Source organism: Chaetura pelagica, unplaced genomic scaffold (assembly GCF_000747805.2).
Source record: "Chaetura pelagica isolate M959 unplaced genomic scaffold, ChaPel_1.0 scaffold531, whole genome shotgun sequence".
Lineage (NCBI taxonomy): Eukaryota > Metazoa > Chordata > Aves > Apodiformes > Apodidae > Chaetura > Chaetura pelagica.
Genome location: NW_009952362.1, coordinates 4,411,448 through 4,425,348, shown reverse-complemented (window position 1 = coordinate 4,425,348; position 13,901 = coordinate 4,411,448). Strand labels below are relative to the sequence as shown.

The 13,901-nt window shown below is 47.1% G+C and overlaps 1 protein-coding gene across 1 annotated transcript in view; it reads left to right on the top strand.

Annotated features, from left to right (window-relative positions):
* Positions 1-404: 404 nt before the first annotated feature.
* The window catches only part of AFAP1L2 (actin filament associated protein 1-like 2), a 68,358-nt gene continuing 54,861 nt past the window's right edge, over positions 405-13,901 (top strand). Inside the window, exon 1 of the mRNA XM_010007942.1 lies at positions 405-483. Coding sequence (XP_010006244.1) covers positions 405-483 — 79 coding nt within the window. The remainder of the gene's footprint in view (positions 484-13,901) is intronic.

Genomic DNA, 13,901 nt, shown 5'->3' with positions numbered 1-13,901 from the left:
GGGCGGGTGCGGGGCGGGTGCGGGGCAGCGCACCCGGGTCCTGAAGTTCCCCCCGTGCCTGGCACGGGCAGCGAGGGAGGGGTGCGGGGCTACCTCTCGTTTTACACCATCTGCAGATCGGGATCTTTTTTTTTTTGCCGCTCAGAGCAGCGTCTCACTCCGTTTTCTGTACCCGCTGGATCTGCCTAACGTTGCCTGCTCCGTGTTTCTTCCTAAATTGCCCGCCTGTGTGGACTTCCTACCCTCGCAGGCTTAACAGGCACGACATTGAGCGTCCTGTTTTCCCAAATGCAAATAGGCTTGGTGGTTTGAGAGCGGGCAGATGAGCAGCCTCTCTGCTTTCCCTCTGGCAGGTCTCATCCGGGCTGGTGGTCACCCACGGCCCATTTCTTTCCCCACGATCAATGGCTCTGGCGCTTCCCGTGCGATGCTCCCTGGTCGTTATCGGCCAGAACGGCTCGTCTCAGATCGGTGGTGCTGTCGGTACTCTGGGAAACTTCTCAAACTTGAGTGCTCCTTGCCTAGCTGAGGAGGGAGGAGGTGGGGGGACGCTGGGATGTGTGTGGGTACCCGGAGAGTTCTGCTCCTGCTAGTTTTTAACACCTCCCCTGGAGGAGGTGCACCCAGCGTTTGTGTAGCACAGAGTGAAGTCTCCTGCGAATTTTACCTGCTGGTGACTCTCCTTGTAACTGCTGTCCTCGTCATGGAGCTTGAATATTCAAGTGGGGATCTTGGTGCTACACAAATACATTCCTGCCTGCCCCCTTTTGGACTTGCTGCTATCAAACTAGCAAGGTTTGGTTGGATCTCAGCACATGCATTCATGCTAATAGCCCTTGTTCTTTGGTGGGAACTTTATATGTCAAGGGATCATATTGTGTGAAGTTAATTTTTTCCAGGAATGTGAATTTTCTTGACTATGCAAGTACTTTAATATTCTGACAGGGCTGCCTATTGCATTTTAATCTTTTTGCTCCTTACAGTCAATGTTCTACAGCCCTGATAAGCACAATAGTAACATACTACAAAAGTGATATTAAAGATTATATTACAAGTCAAATATTGTGCAGTTTAGGGTTTTTTTGATTGGCTTGTTTTGGGTTTTTGGGAGGGGGGGGCGTTTTTGGTTGGTTTGTTGTTTGGTTTGTTTTTTTTTTCATTTGGCAGGGTCTGTACAATTCCATTCAGTCCCAGCAGCAAAGCAGTAGATTCATTAGGATTCAGCTATGTTTTGTATATTGTCTTTTAAAATATGCACACTACTCCCTCAGAGCAGCGGGGATGTGTTCTGCACATGTGTAATGAATAGCAAGTGCAACTGATTGCTGAGCCTTGCCAGTGCTTTTTGTGTTAGTGGTAAGGACTGTGCCTGTGTGGGAGGGGGGGGTGCATTAATGAGGTACCAGGCAGCCCTGCGGTGGCCGCAGGTGATGGCAATAGCTCATTTGGTGGGTGGGATGTGTCCCCAGCCTGATGAGATGTCACCTGGGGCTGGTGAGGCAGGTGAGGGGGAAGGGCTAGGTTGGGGGAGAACGTGTGGGAGTTGGAAGCCCTGAGGAGCAGGTGGAGAAAGCAGGCAAGTAAGTTGTTTAATAATACACACAGGGAAAATGTGCCTGTTCTGGTGGAGATACCTCTTTGCTGGTATGGGGAACCTTCATCCTTGCTGCTAGCCAGGCAGAGCACTTTTTGAGGGAAATCCTGTAATGATAGAGGGATGCACCCAGAGGGCTGTTGAGCAATGAACTGGTCCTCTGGGAGGAGGAACGTGACTGAAAGATCTTTCCTGTTACTTAACAAATGAAGGTTGCAAGCCTCAGCAAATAGCAACATTTCTTTCCTTTAAACACAGGCAGGGATGCACTTCAATCAAAGCTCTAACCTGGCAGGCACAAGAGGTGTCCCTCCTGTTTCAAAGGCAGGATGAAATTGCCACAGGAGTTTGGTTGGGTGGAGGGTGCAGGGCCAGGTGGGGTGCAGGCCAGGGCTGGTGGCTGGCAGGGTGGCACCCGTGGAGCGGGAAGAGCTTGAGCTGTTGGACTTGCATGGTGGGAAGTGAAGGAGGGATTGTGAAACTCTCCTGGGAATGGGCTTCCTTTCCCAGCCTCAGCAAACGGGGCAGCTGCATAGAACGACACAGACTTTTGACTCTTGTTAGGGTATTAAAGCTCTGAAGGATGATCTCTGTGTGCAACAGGGCTTCTTTTTTTTTTTTTTTTTTTTCAGGCCACAGTAAAGAGTGTCTTCTCCCATCTGTTAAGATGCTGTTTAAAAATCCATCTTCTCAATCACAGGGAGAAAGTACGTGTGAGGCATAAGGGGCAACAGACCCCACAGCCCAAGGGGATGAAGGGAGACCTGCAGGGAACAGGGAGGAGGCATAAGTGAGTGTGCTGGCTGTACCCACAGCTACATGACAAGGACAGAGCTGCTCATCTCTTACTCCTCCTCTGTTCCCTGCAAACACTCTCTGTCCTCCTTCCCATGTATTTTACCTTTGATATTTGTACAAATGTCCCATCTTGTGCTCCATGTTAGAGTGGCACCATGGCTCATTGCCCAGCATGTCAGATGTGGCTGGCTGGTCCAAACCAGCCACCTCCAGCTCCTGGGGTGGGGAAGAGCTGATGAGTGCCCTGTTACTGATGAGGGGTGTGTTTGTGGCATCCTTACTCATCCACCATCCCTGTCAAGTCCTCTCAGACTAAACACCTGTTACCACAGTCACAAGTGATTCTTCTCCTGTGATGCAGCCCCATGTGTGCATTCTAACATGTCAGTTGATATGAGTCTTGAGAGGTTTATAAGATTATTACTGTATTTTTAATGTCTTGGAGCTCTGTAATGGAAATCAGAGTGACTCACAGCCCTGTTCTTCAATGAAAGGTGTTTGGCATTCTTGTTTTACTGTCTCTGATGAGCTAAGCATCTCTTATCCGAGGGTCTCCAAGGGCTCTGCAGGGCATTGCCAGTGTTTGTGGTGCTCCTCTGAGGAGACAAGCATTGTTTGTCTACGGAGGAGAGATTGATTTCTTAACAGAAGACAACTGTTTAGTGTTGATAAGGATTTAAATGGTGACTTTGTAGAAAGACAAGGTGCTTACTTGCTAGTTAACATGTTTTAACTGGGAGGGGAACGGGGTGTGGGTCTGTTTGGAACTTTGGCACGTGCTCTTTTTAACAAGTTCTTGCAAATACCATGAGATAGGTTTGGGATTAAACAGCAAAGTAGAGACAAGAATGAAAGACATGAGCCCTGGTAACATTCTGAGGCCCTTTCTAAACTCTTAACAGGAGTCAGAAACTGATTGATTCATATTAACATGATCTAGGCTCTATACAAACGTGGTTTCTCCTCAGCTGAGGATCAAAACAGCTGTTGTGTTTAGCTAATTGTCTGGGTGTAATTGGGAACTGGAGAAAACAGGGCAATGCACTGTCCTGTACCAAATCCAATACAATTTTCAGCTGCTGGAGCCTTCTTTGAAACGCAGATGAAAATTAATGTCCTGCATAACCTCATAACATACAGTAGCTCTCACTTATGTGAGAGTGGTGAGTTTTGGAGATGGGAAGGGACTCTGTCCAGGGACTAGGCAGCAGGAGTGCACAGTCATTCACTTGGCAGGGATTTAGAAGATTAAACCTTTTTCTGTGACTGAAACCACAGCCTGTCTCAATTACACACCTACTGTGTCCACCCCACCAAGGCATCCTACACACTGTGCCAGTATAGTATTTCTGTCTCTTCTAGCACAGCTGCATTTAACTGACCAGGGCACCTGAGTCAGTGTGCTCTCAGTTGTATTGGTTGCACACGAGCTTCTTGGTGCTCCCCATACCAGGACAGGCTCACTGCACATGGGCAGGAGGCTCTGTGGATGTTGACTTCAGCCCCATTTGATGAGCAGCAGTGGTCCTCCGAGTGTTTGTGTAAATGCCAGATGCTCCTTTTGCTGCCCCCAAAATGTCACAGGGGACTTGCTCCTTCTCCTGATGGTGACCAGTGGGGATGCATGCAGTGGTGGGTGTACCCCTGTAGTCCTGCTGCTACAGGGTCTGTGTCACTACCAAAATTGCCAGGAGCCTGCTCCTAAAGCTAGCAGTGCTCACAAGCTCTGGGCCTTTGGGCACCTGCCTTTGGAGTATGCCTGGAAAGGCAGGAACCCTCACTTTTCTCTTATGGTGCTGACCATTGTGTCAGGCAAGTCTCACTCCCATTATTCCACGCACCTTTGCTGTTCCCCTCTGTGGTTGTTATGCCCAGCTGAACGAGCTTCTTGGTGCTCCCCATACCAGGACAGGCTCACTGCACATGGGCAGGAGGCTCTGTGGATGTTGACTTCAGCCCCATTTGATGAGCAGCAGTGGTCCTCCGAGTGTTTGTGTAAATGCCAGATGCTCCTTTTGCTGCCCCCAAAATGTCACTGGGGACTTGCTCCTTCTCCTGATGGTGACCAGTGGGGATGCATGCAGTGGTGGGTGTACCCCTGTAGTCCTGCTGCTACAGGGTCTGTGTCACTACCAAAATTGCCAGGAGCCTGCTCCTAAAGCTAGCAGTGCTCACAAGCTCTGGGCCTTTGGGCACCTGCCTTTGGAGTATGCCTGGAAAGGCAGGAACCCTCACTTTTCTCTTATGGTGCTGACCATTGTGTCAGGCAAGTCTCACTCCCATTATTCCACGCACCTTTGCTGTTCCCCTCTGTGGTTGTTATGCCCAGCTGAGGACCTGAGATACCATGTGAATGAGTTTATTGTTCAGGGGTTTTCACTGATTGCTTTCATTGAACACCCACAGCCCAGGAACACAGGGAGTGTCTATGCAAAAATGCTTGTGTTGCTGTTTTTGTGGAGCATGGTTGGCTCTTTCAGTTCCCAGCAGTGGCAGGGGACTGGGGGCAAGCGAGGCAACTGGGCAGCCCAGGCTTTGCAGGGCTGCACACCTAAGCACTTCCAGCTTTTAAATCTCAATCCTGGGTATCTGCCCAACTCAATACGTGCTCCACAATGTTTCCATCTCAATATAAAGCACATATGAAGGCTCTAAATGACCTGGCTGAACCCCTTAGATTTTATGGCAAATTTGGGACCTGAATCCCAAGCTGCCTAACCAGTGGCCAATGTCTTCCTCACAATCATCCTTCTTGGCTTGGGAAATTAGGGATGCTGTTCCCTTAAGTCCCTGTAAACCAAAATTAATCTGCTGCATCCTCTGGAAAGGCAGGATTCATCTGAGGCAGGGAAGTGCATCTTCAGGCAACAGCAACCAGAGAGCCCAGAGCTGTAGGGGACATGTTGGGAAACCAAAAATCAGAGGTGCATCTGTGATTAAAGGTGATGCACAGCATGTGCACCTGGGACATAGGTGTTCCTCTGTAAAGCTGCTTGGCTGAAGTACAGATCCAAACCCAGGAAGTAAATTGGGATCCTACAGTCACACAGCCAGTTTGACAAGCTGAGTGTTGTTGTTTATTTCATCATGGAAGTTGAGTCACTTGTGCTTTTCTCTTGGGTCAGCAGACAAGACAGACTGGTCCAGTCTGTGCCATAGACTGTCACCAGAGCTCTGTGGGTCAGAGATATGTCTGACATGGCCTTGCTCCATGGAGCTGCTGGTGCAGGTGCCAACACAGCCAGTTTCTGGGCTGGAACTGCTTATTTGGCTTTGGTTTGGGGGTGGATGGGGAAGTGTCAGTGAACAGGCAAGTTGCCTGGCAGTAGCTGGGAGAAGGTATCTTCACTGTAAGAGCTATGCTGCAATCTGCAGATGCTTGGGAAATTCTTGCCATGTGCTACAGTGCATGGTAGAACCTTGTGTAAACTGGAGGAATGACTGAAAAAAATCTGTTTAGAAGTGTTCAGTAGAAAGATGTTGATCTCCCAGTACCCAAAGTTCTTATTAAAATAATAATAATAAAAGAAACAATTACTTGAATCCTGGGAGCAGAGCTTTAGGAGGGGAAAAAACCTCCAAAACAAACACAAATTGCTAATGGTGACCAGAAGCACTGAGCCCTGCAGGGCTGCTGGCAGGGAAAGTTTGACCCTGATGCCAGTGCTGCTGCAGAAGGGGGTCCAGTGGTGGGGTCAGTTGTGGCAGTGCAGGACCTACAACGGAGCAGAGTGCTGCAGAGGGAAGGCCTGGGAACTGTGCGGGTTGGGTCTACAGTTCAAAAGATGAGGGTCAGTGTTCACTAAAATACTTTTTTCTTTTTATTCATGCTGACTTATTGCCTTCTTTGTGGGCAAAATTCCATAGAAAGCACATCTGAGGATGGGTTGGTGTATGGCAACATTGTCTTTGGTTATAAACAGCTCTGTCTGGAAGTAAATATCTCAGAATTATGGGATCAGACTGAAACTCCCATGTAACAAATGGACTTGGCCACTTGCAGTTTAATAAAATCCAGTATTTTCTGCCCCTTGGGTGGACTGTGCTCTGTCTGCTCTCTTTGTCTTTTTCTTTTTTTTATTTCTTTTTTTCCCTTTGTATCTGCTTAGGCTAAAATTGTAGAAAAAGCCTGAGAAATAGGGATCCACAATCCTTAGCTGGCAGTTCAGCCCGTGGGCTTCTCACTTCTGAGTGTAGGTATCTCCTCCCGACATAACCAGGAGCAGTAGCTGCCCACAGCATTGGGGTAACACATGTGTTTTTTCATTTGCTTTTGTGACTCAGGAGACTAAATCTTAAAAAAAATACTTTTAGACTCCCCATCTCACTAATAACTAAAGCTGCTAGGCTTTCCAGGGCCAGCACTGAGTTTGGGGTGTAGAGGTGGGCAGCTAAGCAGCAGGGATGCTTTTTGAAGAAGTTTGCATAATTCTTTGGCAGCAGTGCTTTGAAAGAGGTGGGTCTGAGCCAGGAGATCATTGCTGTTCATGCTCAAGCTGTGGCTTGAGTCTTTCCCTCTTGGGCTGAGTTAGATGGGGAGCGAGTCCTGGGCTGCTGTGAGGAGGTGATCTCCTTCCTGGAGCCTGTGTATGCTCCAAGGCAGCCAGCTTGGGCAGGTGGTGAGGGAAAGCATGTATGCAGGCTCCTGAGGGCTGTGATAAGGTATCTGCAAAGAAATCTCTGGTCCAAAGTTGCTCTGCAGATCTCATCATTGCTATTTATCACTATGCAGTATGACAGCTACTAAGACTTGGGAAGAAAGACCTGCCTTGGAGAGAAGATGAGTTGCACAAGGTTTGCAATGTCACTAGTGGCTTTAGCTTTTCACATAAACTCTTCACAAGTTTTTGTGAAACGTGGAACTTCCTTCTGGTGAGGAATGCAACCGAGCCAGCTGCTGCCCCAGTAGTGCTTCCCATTTGTCATTTCTCTGGAACAAGCCAGTCCATGTGTTTGGTCAGTCCCAGTGCCAAACAGCTCTGTCTTCTGATGGCCCCACTGTGAATGAGCTGAAATCAGTCCTGCTGCAGAGATGCAATTTGGTGTCTGCAGTCACAGCAGTTAGGTGGCTGCTACTTATGGTAGCAAAATAGCACAGATGTAAAAGTTGGGGCTGCCTTTAAAGGCAGAGATGTGGCAAGCTTCTGCAGTGGCTTGTGACAGCTGGAGGCCATCTGCCCCATCCATCTCATAAACAGCTTCATCCCTACTGCTTGTCTGGGGAGCATGTCCTGTGTCCTTTGTTTAAATCCAGAATCTTCAAGGGTATTTTGTGTTTTATTGCAACCTCTAAAAATCTGCCTTGCGATCTTGGATAGTGGGAACTTTTGCTCTCTTTCTTGTTATACTCTTCAGACTTCTCAATCACCATGGCTTATACAGTCAGGCAGAGATATGGGATTGTAATGTATGGTTCCACATCTGCTGTAGGATTGTCTGATCCTGGCACATTGCTGAAGTATGATGGAGCTCTGCTGGAGAAGGGAACCACTTGGATTAACTGGGCTCAATCTACAAAGAAGCTGAGATCTTTCTACCTCGCCACAGTTAGTGGGGCTGAGGGGTGGGATGTGTGTCCCTCTCATCTAACCACAGACAGCTTTCTGGTCCCTGCTAGGAATTCAGTGTGTGTGCCCATGCTTGTGGGTGACAGCAGCTCTTTTTGCTAAATGAGGATGAGTTGTGCATGAAACAGTGTGAACTAGGTATGAGTAGAGATGTGATGCAAAGGCAAAGAGGCAAGGCCAGAAGCCATCCTCCCAAACCTGAGGCCACAGAAGAGCTGGCTGCTCTGCCATCTGCTGCTGCAGGGGTCTCACGTCTGCTGGGCAGCATAATGTCTACGTGCTTTTTCTCCTGAATTTTTTCAAGCCATGTGGGTGTCTTGCCTCATCTGGAGCATGTTGCACATGGTGCTTGAGGCTGTAAGTGTAACCAGTGCTGGGGCTGCAGGGGCTTTTGGAGTTCAGCAACCTCACCTGTTTCATTGAAAGATGGTCACGGATACCCCAGAGCAGTGCCAAGTCACTAGCGAAATGTGTATATGAGTGGTTTGGGTGATCTGGGTTTTCTTCCACCTCTGTATCTGTGCTTCCCTCTTACTTCTGTCTCACTTCCCTGAGCAGCAAAGTCAGAGATTAGTGCAGTTCTTGGTGATGCTCCATCTGTGTGCAGTCGTGGTATCTCTAAAAGCCAGTGACCTCTGGAACAGGTCATCTCCACAGAGCAGCTTCTTGTGTGCTCTGCCTCTTTCACCTCATCCATTCATCTAACAATACCTCCTTTGGCTGGTCTGTGAGAAAGCTGTAGGAAAGTGTGAGGACTAACTTCTGATGATGATCATGATCAACTGTTACTGGATTCTATCTGTAACTTAACTAATCGTAACACTGAGGAATTAATACACTTCTGCACATCAAGCATGTGCATAGCTTTTCTGCCAACAAGGATCTGTCTTGTAGGACCAGGGCTGTATGTGCTCAGGAGTGTTCTCCAAGGTTTGCAGTGGAGATGCATTTGCCTCGATACAAACCCAAAAGGTCACATTTCTTCTTACTGATAAAAATAGAAGTCAGCTACTGAACCATTTAGCAAAGCAACACTTGTAAATTATTTACTCTCAAGTTAAGCATGGTATTGTTTTATATAAGCACAGGTTCTTATTGCTGCTGCAGCTTTACCCCATCTTCTGTTTTCCAGCCATATTATATAGACATATATCCATGCATAGTGCATTTCAGCTTTCTCTAACAAGCAGTGCTAGCTGGTGATACTATTTAGTTGCTGTGTCAGTTTAATTTGCTGCAGCTAGAGCTTTGAAATTGTTCCCCTGGTGAGATGATACTTCTTGGAAATTAGGTTGTCTTGTAGGTGCTGAAAGGAGTTATTGGCTCCTTTGGTACTGATTGTCCTTATGCAATACTGCACAGCCCCTGTAGCTGATTCAAGGATGTCAGAAATCATAATGCTTGCAAGTGTGGCTTGGCTTATATCTGGGTCTGTGTGAAATCTTAAGGTCTAGTTCTAGGAAAATGCCTTAGTTTTGTAAATCAGCCTTAAAGTGTTATTTATTACGCTAACCTATACTCTTGATTTCTGTGACACTGAGTTGTAATTCTGTCTCTGATCCTGATCCAAAGCTAGAAAGACACTGTTAATGTGGTCTGCCATCTGAGGGCTTGGATCGTGGAAGCCAGTCACATTTTCAGCTCAGCGGGTTCTTGATTTAATCACCTGTATATGCCAAAATACTGATCAAATCTGTTCAACTGGGTTGCACTGGCTTATACTGCCAGGATAAACTGGCAGTACATGAAGCAGAACAGACCTGGGCAAGGATGTAGTTGCTGTAAGCCTGTGTCTGTTAGCACTCTGCACTAGTTAAACTTCAGTGAACGTAGTTTTCGGATCAGGTTGTTCAAACAGATGCTCTCTTAGAGTGGAGAAGAGGTCTATTTCTGGAAATCGAAGTGGGAGTTGGCAGGGTGAGGGGAAGTGCAATGGCAGTGAAAATTCCCGTACGTTATCCTAAAGGCTGAATTCCCACGTCTGGCTGAGAAGAGAAATAAATGCTTTTGAGACCCAGGAGGCTCAGCATTCCCCAGAACAGAATGATTTATTTTTAATTCAGATAGCTCACTGGAGCTCTTAAACCATAAGAGCAATGACAGTTTTATTATACTGCTTAGAAACAAATGCAGCAGGCTTGGGGCAATGCTGAGGTTGAAAATCTTGGGGTGCTGTATTAAGGGGGTTTGGGTACACGCAGCAGTGGGCATCTGCACTGCCTGTGAGCCCAGCACAGCCAGGGTGCTGGGGCAGCACCCAGAGGCAGGGTTTGACTCTGGCTGAAATTCTGCATTAAACAGCAGGGGATTTCACGTTCGTGTTTCTTTGGACTGGCTACGTCAGCCTTCCTTCAATTCTTTGGCTTAAATAATGACATCCCCCTAAGGTTATGTGCTGGTTTGTTTTGTTTCTCATTTGCTGCTGCTATCATTTCAGCTGTGGTGAGTCTTTTATTCTCATGATGGTCAGTTACAAATCCAACAGGAATGTCAAACCCAAGGGGACCAACAGGAGCACAGCCAGGTGTTGAGAGCAGAGTAAGGTATTTCTGTGAGAAGGTCTGAAGATCATTTGTAGTGTGTCCTGTAAATGCTGTGCATGTCATGAAATGGAGTGTCCCTGCAGTTAGTGCAGGCTGGTTACTGTCTGAAACCAGCATTACTCCATAACCAGGATAAGAACCATGGGCTGTTGTTTACCACTTCCAGATCACACATTCTTACATCAGTCAGATGCTTGGTGTCTCCATAAAGAAATGTGTAGGTCTGGAAGATACTCCAATGCTTTCTTTAAGGCATTCTTGTAATCTTTAACTCTGGTGAAGCAACCTAATGCTGATGCTCCTGATTAGTGACAAAATCTTTGCAGTTTGCTTTTGTTCCCATGCTGGATTGAAGTTTTTGTTGGAAATGCTCTGTTTTCAGCATATGTTCTTGTTTTTCCTGATAAACATGAATGTCTGCTGGCCCACATTTAGAGGAGGTGGGAAGGGCCAAATTCATTCCTGGTGTCACTCCAGCATAGTCAGTGGGCTGACCACAAGGGTCAGACCACTCCTAAGATTTACATTAGGTTTACTGCAAGTTTTACCAATTTTTATTGATACATTACTTAACCATATATCTGGTACAATTGATGAATATTTCCTTGATGTGCCAGGAAGTCTACATTTAACATAACAAAAGCTGACTTGTGGTAGAGGAGGAATGTAGAGCTGGCAACTCCTTTGCCAAACAGAAACACTAATGGTTCCGGGTGCTAATAGTCCAGACACAGCTGACCCTTGCTCCAGACATAATTATTTGGACCATGAAAGATGCGGAGGCTCTACCACACTGGAGACATGTTTTATGGAAATGCAGCCAAATCATCTGTGGAGATCTCGGCAAGGGCTGAGGGCCCCCCTGGTGTTGAGGGCTCTGGAGCTGATAGTGGAGCCTGCACTGCAGCACAAGACCCCATCGATCTGTGACATCCTCAGCTTCTCTGATGCTTTGGGCTTCAGCTGCTCATGAAATGGTGCTCCTGAGAGTGTTTGCCAGTCCCAGATTCTGGGATGGAATTTCACATTTTCTCTGTCCCTGATTGTACAGTTGCCTTCCCTCATTCATACATTTACTTTTATCTGTTATTCCCAAATGTGCAGGCCTGTTCTGCCATAGCACAGACAGAAGGAAGTAAAATATTCCATTTTGAATATGTAAAGGGAACTGCTGTTTAGCACAGACAGTGCTGGCTGCTAGATGAAAGAGTCAAATGCCAAACTGTTTTGTTTCAATTTGAGCAGGAGAAGCTTTGATCTAGAGGAGATGACTCATTCAGTAGCAGGGAACAATTCTTTATAGTGAGTTTAGAAATAAAACCCGAAGATTTAGGCTATGATGGCTTTGACACGTCAGTCATAGTGTATATTATGTGCAAATGAAAACCATAACATCTGAAATGAAGTGTGGAGGCTCTTCTGAAAAGAGAAAAAACAATTCTGATGCTGGTTGCCAAGGGTTTTCCCGAAGCCAGAAAGGACTGAGGGTGGGGGAAGATCTCTCTTATCAAGACAGGAATAATGAGCAACGTGGACAAATCAGGAAGGGGAAAAACTTCCTGCAGCACAGCTCAAGCCAGAGGTAGGGCCATAAGAACAACTGGGGTCTCCTGACCCTGACTCAGGCTCCACAATCCCTTTATGCTGCCTCCTCTTCGCCCTGACTCCATGTGTCCCCTTTGTCACCACTCACAGCACTCAGGATGAGAAGTCAAATGTGGTCAGGCCCTGCTCCCTCCCAGGGTTGGCTGCAGTTGGATGGAGCAGGGATGGCCAACTTCTTGCTACTGAGCTGCTTTTATTTGGAGCCAGGTGTCCGACCCAGATCAATGCAGCTGTTTTGTGGCACTGCAGCTGCCTGAATAAACACAGCTGGGCCCAGCCTGGGTCTCCACGCCTGCCACAGCACACACGTGTAGAGTGAGCTGTGTGGTTTGGTTGGTGTCCTGCATGGCCAGGATCCTGGGGACGTGGTGAAACACATCTGACTCAACACAGCAAGCTGTTGGCAATTCCCAGTATGAAAGTGTCTCTGGTGTTCATTATTTCTGCAGCTTTGTTCTACATCCAGCCACTGACCTACATTTTGTTCTGTGCTACTGTCCTCTATAGTCTAGGAAGAAATGGGTATTTACCTGGAAACAGCTTCAGAGAACACTTCATTCCTTTTTGCTCCTGCATGCAGTAGGTGATGGAGACTTCCTTGCCACAGTTGCCTTGTGAAGTGTCCTTATATCTAACAGCTTATTCCTGCCAAGAAGGAATCCCACCTCCTTGCCTACACAAGCTCTCGCATTTGCTCTCCTCCCCACTCTATCAGCAGACAGCTACTAGCTTTTTACCAGGTCATTTTTCTCCTCAGCAGTGGGAGCAGGAGCACTGTGCTGGGGAGAGGGACCAGTCCATGGGGTGATGATGCATTGTCAAATGGGCTCTCTCAGGATATTGAGGAGGTGCAGGTCCTTCGGAGGTGCTTGGTAGCAGGGACTTCCTTGGTCTGCATTGTAGCCTTCCCTGGTCACAGAATTTGTTACAAAAAAAGCAGTTTGATTAGGTGGTCTGAGCTAGGCAGGTATAGAGGTGCTGAAATTAGAGAGGGAAAAGATCCTTTAGATCATCTGGTTTATCCCATGTTCCAGAAGGTGTGCCACATGTCATCAAATCCTTCTTTTCCTCTTCCCAGTTCCCTTTGTACTTATTATCATGGTTTGTTTTGCTGATGCATTTCTAGGAACTACCACCATTTTCAAAGTTCTGCAGAGACAGAAGGGAGGTTCTTTTCATGAAAGCTAGAGGAGCAGGTGATCACATTGATTTTTTAAAATAGTCTTACTGTAGTGGTGTTTCCCCTGCCATAGAAACAACTTCTTCAGCACAAGAATCCTTCTTTTAGAGTATGCATTTCCCCTAAATCCCAATCTCTTCAATAGTTTTGAATATATTTTTAATAAGGCTTTACTATTCAACTCCAAAGGGACTCCGAGAATTCTCCACCCCAGCCTCCTGCTCAGAGCAGGGCCAACACTGAACTCAGACTACATTGCTTGGGGATTTTTCCCATCAGGTCTTGAAAGCTTCCAAATATTCATGAAGAAGTTTTGGGTTTTTTTTCCGGTGTATCCAGTTGACACCACCCTGTTTCAATTTATGTCCACTCACTGTTCTCCCATGATACCCCTCTCTGGAGAACTGGGTCTTGTTAGTGTCCTTGTGGGTTGGCTGATCTAAGCCCCCTAGACCTCCTCTTCTCCTGGCTGAGCAAGCTCAGCTATGACTTGTGCCCTCTTGCTTCCACTGACAATCCCTTGGTGCCAAGGGCTGGATGCTGCTCATGCAGTTGTGGACACTGCAGCCTTTCCTACAACTTTCTCACATTACTTACAGGGCAGCTTTTGTATT